The following is an 8,384-nucleotide window of genomic DNA, read 5'->3' as shown; positions in this document are numbered from 1 at the left end:
CTTGGATGGCTTTAGAGACTGATCGATTATTACACCAAGATCCCTTTCCTTCGTAACACTGTTAAGGTTATTCCTATCCAAATTATACTTATATTTCAAATTATGATAAACCACATGCATGATCTTGCATTTATTATAATTAAAACCCATCTGCCATTTATTTGCCCAACTCACTAAATGATCTAAACCCTTTTGTAAATCAGCATCCTCCTCCTCACAGCCAGCAACACCCAACATCTCAATATCATCTGCAAATTCAAGTAATTGATTAACTATTCCTTCATATATGTCATTGATGTAAATCAATAAGGGCATAGATCCTAAGACTGAACCCTGAGGTACACCATTTGTGACATTAATCGAGTTTAACTGAACTCCATTTGTAACAACCCTCTGCTTTCTTCCATCCAGCCACTCTTCTATCCAATTTGTTAACTTATCCCCAACACCTATAGATAATTTTTTATAAGCTTTTTATATGGCATCTTGTCAAATGCACTCTGAAAATCCAGATACACCAAATCTACACCCTTACCCTCATCTACTTAAGCACTAACTTTTTTCAAAGAATGTCAAAAGATTTGTAAGGCAAGATTTTCCCTTAGTAAAACCATGTTGACTACTCAATAAAATTCTAAACTTTGTTAAATAACTTTGCAAAGCATCTTTTAACAAACTTTCCAAAACTTTTCCCACAACTGATGTAAGACTAATGGGTCTATAAGTACTGGGACAATTTTTTATCAACTTCCTTGAAAAGAGGAGTTACATTATTTAAGTTCCAATCCTCTGGTACCTGCCCACTATTCAAGGACTGACAAAAAATAATAATAAGTGGCTCACATATCCAATCTTTAACCTCCTTCAAAACCCTTAGGGAAATACTATCTGGCCCAGGAGACTTATTGTTTTTTCAACTTCCCAATTTTTTCTTAACTAGCTCAGAATTAATGCAGTCATCTTGTTTAATCTCGTTTCCATTTATCAACTGTTCAAGATGTGGAATACTGCTTAAATCTTCGTTAGTAAAAATCAAAGAAAAATCAAAAGTAAATTGAGTTGGTGATCTTCAACACCACCCTTCAAACTGTAGTACACCACCCCTTGAGAGTGAAATAAATTATATATTAAATAGGTTTGTACCCTCACTATTTCTCAATAGGTTTACCTATGTAAATACATAAATACAGGCAAATATAATATTTTTTTAATTTGAAAAATTATTTAAATCAAGTTTAAAAATTAAAATAAAATCTCTGTCCTGCTTAAAACATTCTAAGTGAAGCCTTTTATGCTACTCTATGTGAAACATCCAAACTGACCTTTCTTGGTGTTCAGTTCATCTTCACTTGACAAAACATCTATTTCTTCATCTGGAATGTACTCCTCATCGCTGTCCTGCTGCCAATAACCCTCATCCTCCTCTTCATCATCATAGCAAACATCTCCATTTTCAAAATCACTCATTTCTGAATCACTTCTATAGTGAACATTAAGACTAGGGAACTTACTCTTCACAGCTTTCGATCTTCTGCCAATTTTTGATCTCATTTTTAGTATCTTTTGTGCTTTATTTCGTTTTCGAACAGTTAAAGGTGTATATTGTTTAGAGGTAGATGGCTGAGAAGGACTTAAGCTCCCTTCATATCTATAAGAGTTGTTGTCAGAACCCTTACTTTGTGTTTCATCTTCTCCTGTTTGTGGAAACTTACAACTTTCAACTATACTTTTATTGATTTTTGGAGATATTTTCTGTACCATGTTCATTTTATTTTCAAATTCTCCAATGAGAAACTTTTCAAAATCTGTAATTTTTGTGTCAGATAGAGTTTTATGTGCTTTCCTAATCCCTTCACAGCTTTCACCACCAGAGGGAACCACAGTACCAAAAGGAGTCATTTGTCCAGTACGAATCAGTCTCTCTTCTTTTGAATCATTTCCATCAAAAATCTTTTGCAAGGAACTTCCTAAAAATTATTTTAAAAAATACTTTTCAGTGCTACGTAAACATTATTGTATTTATTATACACAAACTTGTGAGAGAGAGAGAATGAAGATTATGTAAGGTACAAACCCACTAGTGCAAACATAAATATATTTACAACTAGTTCAACTTTTCTACGATTTAATCTTGCTGTTTTCATGCACTTTGGACACAGTTACTTCTCTACACATATAAATAGTTTAAAAACAAGCTGCAAAAAATGTAATTAAAAAACTACATATTTTGGCAATTTCTGCATAAATAATCATATTTTTTATGACCCCTTCATAATTTTTCTGTACTTTTTATATAGCAAATGTCAGGGTTTTATGTATATGTGAGTGGGCTGAGATTCTTTTACAGTAGGTGTCTGTGACTTGTTGGTGAAAAATTCGAAACAATAAACGGACAGCACGCAATCTGCTTGTATTAAAATAATATATTCAAAAGAAGTCAAACATATGTAAAAAATTTCTTTACACTATAGAATATCACAGTTGTTTCTAAAGCTTTAAATAATTATCTTTTTTTGTCAAAAGTCCACACAGGCTGATTCATTTACTTTAGAACCCAATTAACAAGATTAATTATTCTTCTCTACTCTTATCACAATAAAGTGAATTATTCACTGACAGCAAATAATAAATAAAACCAAAATCTACACACGTTTATTTATATAAATAAAACCAAAATCTACACACGTTTATTTATATAAATAAAACCAAAATCTACACACGTTTATTTATACAATGTAGGAAACTCTTTCATGGTTTTTATACTGCTGTTACTTTAAAATATTAACATAAGAAGAGATTCCTGACATTGACCTATATAACAGGAAGAGTTTCCTGTGTTCTATTTAAAGATCAGTTGTTTATGTGTAAATTTACATCCATGTGAACTCACAATAATTACAGACATAAAACCAAAAGATATTTTTAAAACCTGACAGAACAAATAATGAATTATTATGTCCCTTGATTACTATGCATAATCTATGTACATAGTAGTGTTGATGTTATCATCACTTTCTGCAAACAATGTATCCTGAAACACAATGACTAAGTTTTATTACTTTTTATCTTCTTGAAGTGATAAAATTATCTTAGCAAAGTGAATCATTTAATAAAACTTTCATTCTTTAAATCAGTTTTTAGGCTAGTAGATGTGGTTCTCCACCACATGAATCAAACTGATAATACTATAAGAAGCTTTCTTCTCTGAATGTACTTCTATTTGACAGAAAAAAACGATATAAGGTGTGGCAAAAAGTGAACCTAGGGTTTAATAGTTATCTACATATAGAATCACTAAAAATATTTCACACTTAAATTTAGCTGTTAAGCTGTATAGTTGTAAACTGATTCTAAAAATCAATCAAAGTTAATCTTCATAACTGAATGTAAAAAAGGCTTATATATGTTATCTTGCACACATACAAACATATATATATTCTTAATAACACTGCTGTAAAATTTTATATCATGGTTGGGTCCTTTTGACTTATTTCATAAAATAATGCCAAGTCAATTTACATAACAAAAAAATTATTCATTTCTTCAGTATCGTTTATTATAAGTTACATTCCCTTGTAGGCCAAACCTCACAAACAAGGTTTCAACAGAAACTAATATATGCCTAACTTACAAACTTGCATAATTTGCTTGGTAATTAAGTAATAATAAACATACAGTATCTAGCTTATCAACTGAATCACAGAAGAATGGATTTTCACCACTTGATTCACTAACTGACACTGAATTGAATCACTAATTTAACCAGTCTGGTATATAAACAAAATCTAGTTTTCTGTGTAATACAGAAGTCTTCCAGATCTGACTAAGGCCTTAACTTTTATGAAATTTCTAGATATTCCATCATCATGATCTCATGACTGCTTCCTTCAGCAAATAAACATCTAAATTATAAGATGAAAATGTAACTTACGAGGATATTTATTATAAAAAATTTCAAGGTTGAGACCTTGCTTTACCTTTGTTATCCACTTGGTTAGACTCTTCAGAATTCTTATGTTGGAGTTCATTTGCCAGTTGTTGCAGCTGAATCAGCTGATTAATACAAATATTATATCACCATAACATGTTTAACTTTTGTTTAAAAAACAAAAAACATTTTCATGACTATTTTTGTAAATGTTAGTGACTGTTTATTAAATAAACTATTTTAATTCCTAAATAGTTTATTCTCTTTATAGGATTTTAGTTTAATTCTTAACACTTCATTGAACAAAGTTTAAACTTTTTGTTGAAATTTTAACAGGGGAGGGGGGCAAAATAGTGTGAAATTGTGAACTGAATAAAAAATTCATATACATGTGCTGAATGAACAAAGAAAGAATTATGTTTTTAGATTTTCCAGGGGGGTAAAAGTGTGCGTTATTTTGGCAGAATACAAGATTCTGGAAATAGAGGAAACACACACGACATTCACACTTACAACTAGTAAACACTATTCTGTTAAAAGAAAAGACAAGATTATTATGACAACTTACACAAACTTTTACTTTCATTTTTTTTTTACTTAAAAAAAAAAAGTTTAACTTTGAAATGATAGACATCAAGTTGACTAAAGATTTTAAAATATGAACAAATTAATGTCAAGTTCGTGTTGGTTTTGTTTTTCATAAAACTAACTCCAACCCATTATAAGTCACTCAATATAAGTACCCATCATTTAAGCAGGATTATTCAAGATTTCTAAGGGTGACATTTAAGGAAACAGTAACACTTTTATTTACAATATACCAACTAGAAGAAGTAAATACTGCTACTCAACAGTGTGTTCTATAACAATGATTATATTTATGGAAATTGGTATAAATACTAAAACAGTGACTGACTTCAATACCTTAGTTTCATGTTTCTTTTTGATAGTATCAACTTGCTTCTGGCATTCTGAGCTCAAAGAGTTTGCTTCACAATCAATCACAGCCAAGGTGTTTTCAATATGACCAATTTCCTGCTTTAAAGACCTACAATTAAAACAAATTATATGAGCACAACACAAAATAACAATCAATGTGTCACATAATTGCCACAATAAATTATGTCGTATTTACAACTTTAAAGGTAAAGATAGATAAGTGTATTTTGTTCTACAAATAAAGAAAAACTTTAAATTTCTCTTGACTAACATTATTGTACATTATGTCTGAAAAACATGTTTTGAAATCCAGAAAAGAACTAAAAGGCTGAAAAAAAAGATGCTACTATATATATATATATATATATATATGTGTGTGTATGTGTGTGTGTGTGTGTGTATATTTAACTTACAAAACTCATTGTTTACAAGAAAATACAAATACTTTAAATAATTAACTTAAGTTTTAATTTGAACTGATATGTATTTTCCAATATACATAATCAAATTTATAAACTTTTGTCTTAGAAATTGATATTAAAGAATAAGATTTAAAAAACAAGAAAGTCTGAAATTGATACAAATAATAATAAGACAAATTATTACTCTAGAAAAGTGAGAATGCATAGAAACAGCAAATTTTAGTTTTAAACTTAAAAACAAAATGTAGATTAAATGTTTTTTGATGTAATACCTGATAACAGTTTCTTCCTTTTCAGCTGTCTTTCTTTTTTCTTCTTCTTTCTGCTGCTTAAAAGCTTCATCTACTTGAGCAAGAACCTCTTTCTCAAAATCAGACTGATTATATGCACAAACCCCCAAACCTAATAGTTCCTCAGCTTCCTCTTCCACAGGAATCATTGGAATGTTTGTCTTATCAATCTTGAAGGAATTATCTGTTCCTAATCCATCATTAAGGTTCTTTGCCAAACCATCTTCTTCAGAACGAGCACCAAATCCATGTTTATCATTAACTGTAGTGATATCTTTAGCTTGAAATTTAACATCCTCACAATCCCCATTATTCACCACACACAAATGTTGTTCTTCATCCATTGTGATTCCTGTGATGTATGAAAGATGTCAAATAATTAGCTAAATTGTAAGTAGATACACATCTAAGTATGACATTAAGTTATTTTAAACAATAATCTTACAAAATATAACTTATTTATAACTGCTTAACTATAGCTTATATTATCATACAAACTTCTTAACTTTCATTTAAAATTTCCAACTAATAATTACTTTTAGGCTAGACCACACTTGTTCTTTAACAGGAGCTACTCTTGGCTTATAGCAAAAATACTTTTATAAATATAAATTATAAGGCCCAAAAAATAAAATATAGACAACATGAAACCATTTGGTCCTTCAAGCCGTTTTTTCACACCTATCTTTGGGCAAAATAAAAATTTAAACCCACCCTTTACCTGTCATGAAATTGTTTATTTCCTTCTACCACTGCCAATAGTAACTCACTCCATAAGCTAATCACCCTGTTATGAAAATAAAACTGTCTTACTGGAGCCAAGCCTGTTTTTATAAATCTTAAACTTGAGTCCTCTCATCCAAACACAGCACACATAAATCTTGAAGTCTTTGTCCTATCAGTCACTCAGATAATCTTCTAATTTCAACAAAATTATGTCTTGCTCTTCTTTTCTCAAGAGAAAATAAAATATCTTAAACCTATCCTCATAACCAGAGTCATCCTATCAGCACTCCTTTGAATCCTGTTCAATAACTTGAATAAGTCAATATTCTTTCATAGATAGGACACAAACACCATAAACAGCATCCCAGGCGAAACCCAATTAGTGGTTTATATAGACAATTACCTTTACTTATAATCAATAAATCTTTTAAAATACTCTTCACTCCCAACCTTCTTCAACAAACAGAAAACTAATCATTAAATACTGCCTTGATCCCACCAAATATCCTTCAACCTTTTTTTAAACTCTTGTAAAGTTCAGCTTTTACTGTTCTGATAGCAATTTTATCTGACTTTTCTAAGTTCTAAATTAAATTAAAATTAATTATCCTCCAATTTTTTATGTAATTGTTAATTTATAAACTTATAACTAGAACACCTAAGGATGTGGAAAGTGATTAGGATTGAAGTTGAACTTTGATGATAAATATGAACTAGGAATATAGCCATCAAACTCAGAGCAGCTGCATATGAGGTGGGGAGGGGAACTTTTCAATCTGTCCTACTAAAAAATGCATTAAGATTAGGAAAATTACTCTCACTCTCAGGAAACCAGGAGAATGCATAAAATGTAATACACAACTCAAGTACTTACAGGGACCTAAGGTCAACACTCTTTCCCAGCCATATTGGGTGCATCTGTGGCACACATTCTCTCACTTTGCCCATTCAAATAAACTTTGCCTACCCTTATCCCCACTTTCAATTTGCCTCCTACTGAGTCTTAGTATAAGGTGAAGCTCTACAGAAATGTAGGACTAGGAGTTATAGTTATACTGTAACTTTTGTTTTTTGTTCGTAGGACTAAGGGTACGATTCTGTCGATTCAGGGCCCAGTGACAAAGGCCTGAAGTCCCACTATTAGTAGTAGCAGTACAATTTACAAAATAGCAACTACCAACTCAGTAACTAAGTTGTAACACTGAGCAATAGGACACAGTTTTCACGTGTTACTTTAATATTTAATTCAATTTTAAATATTATTATTAATATTGTTCATAATGAATATACATTAAGAGTTAATAATTAAAAAAGCAGCCTTACTTACTTAGAATAAATGTGACCGATATCAAGGGCCTCTAATAAAGTACATTATTTCAATCAACACTCAAAGTATAAAGTTATCAAGGGTTAAAGAACAGCAATTGATTACATATCCCACAACTACAAACTCAGTTATGTAATCGCTGTTGTAGAGGCCGCTCTGGGCGTATTGTGCTTTTTAATAAATGTCTGATACAGAACGTCATTATCAAAATATTTAATAGCCAATTGTCAGTTGGTCACGCTCTGTATCTCCTCAATGGAGATTATATATTATATATTATAATTGTCAGATATACAAGACTTTTTAATTTAAATTTAATACGTGAATTATGATTTAGGTAGTTATAAAGAGCCAATGTTAAATTCAATATTTTTAGACGCGATAATTTATCGCAGGTTTTCCTATGTGGCTGTTTATGAATCATTTGTTGTATAATTCAGTTGTTGTGAATTAACATCACGTTACTCGAACTTTCCAAATTTTTCTCGTTGCAGTATTGTTACATTATAATGTCTTGTATTTTGTAGAAAGTTCTAGAACTCAGTCGGGCAATATGTCTATATATATAGGCGATCAAGTTAGAAGGCCTGTCAACTTTCCCGATTTCGGCGGGAATTTCCCGATATGGAGTCCTGTCTCCCAATCTCCCGACACGTGACGATCCACTATGTCATATGGGCCTTCCCGTGGAGAAGACAAATTAGGAGACTTCCATTTGGTTTTCCTGGGATTATACAACCATACCTTGTCTC

The 8,384-nt window shown here is 30.9% G+C and overlaps 1 protein-coding gene across 1 annotated transcript in view; it reads right to left on the bottom strand.

Annotated features, from left to right (window-relative positions):
• Window positions 1–7,772, bottom strand: part of LOC106461610 (DNA excision repair protein ERCC-6-like) — a 37,982-nt gene extending 30,210 nt beyond the window's left edge. Inside the window, 5 exon segments of the mRNA XM_013921450.2 lie at window positions 1,323–1,967; window positions 3,978–4,053; window positions 4,853–4,976; window positions 5,562–5,931; window positions 7,633–7,772. Of these exon segments, the coding sequence (XP_013776904.1) occupies window positions 1,323–1,967; window positions 3,978–4,053; window positions 4,853–4,976; window positions 5,562–5,923 (1,207 nt within the window). The 5' untranslated portion in view covers window positions 5,924–5,931; window positions 7,633–7,772.
• Window positions 7,773–8,384: the final 612 nt, after the last annotated feature.

The sequence above is a fragment of the Limulus polyphemus genome, unplaced genomic scaffold (assembly GCF_000517525.1).
Source record: "Limulus polyphemus unplaced genomic scaffold, Limulus_polyphemus-2.1.2 Scaffold997, whole genome shotgun sequence".
In the NCBI taxonomy this organism is placed as follows: domain Eukaryota; kingdom Metazoa; phylum Arthropoda; class Merostomata; order Xiphosura; family Limulidae; genus Limulus; species Limulus polyphemus.
The sequence above is the reverse complement of the archived record's forward strand: the minus strand, read 5'-3'. Positions and strand labels throughout refer to the sequence as shown.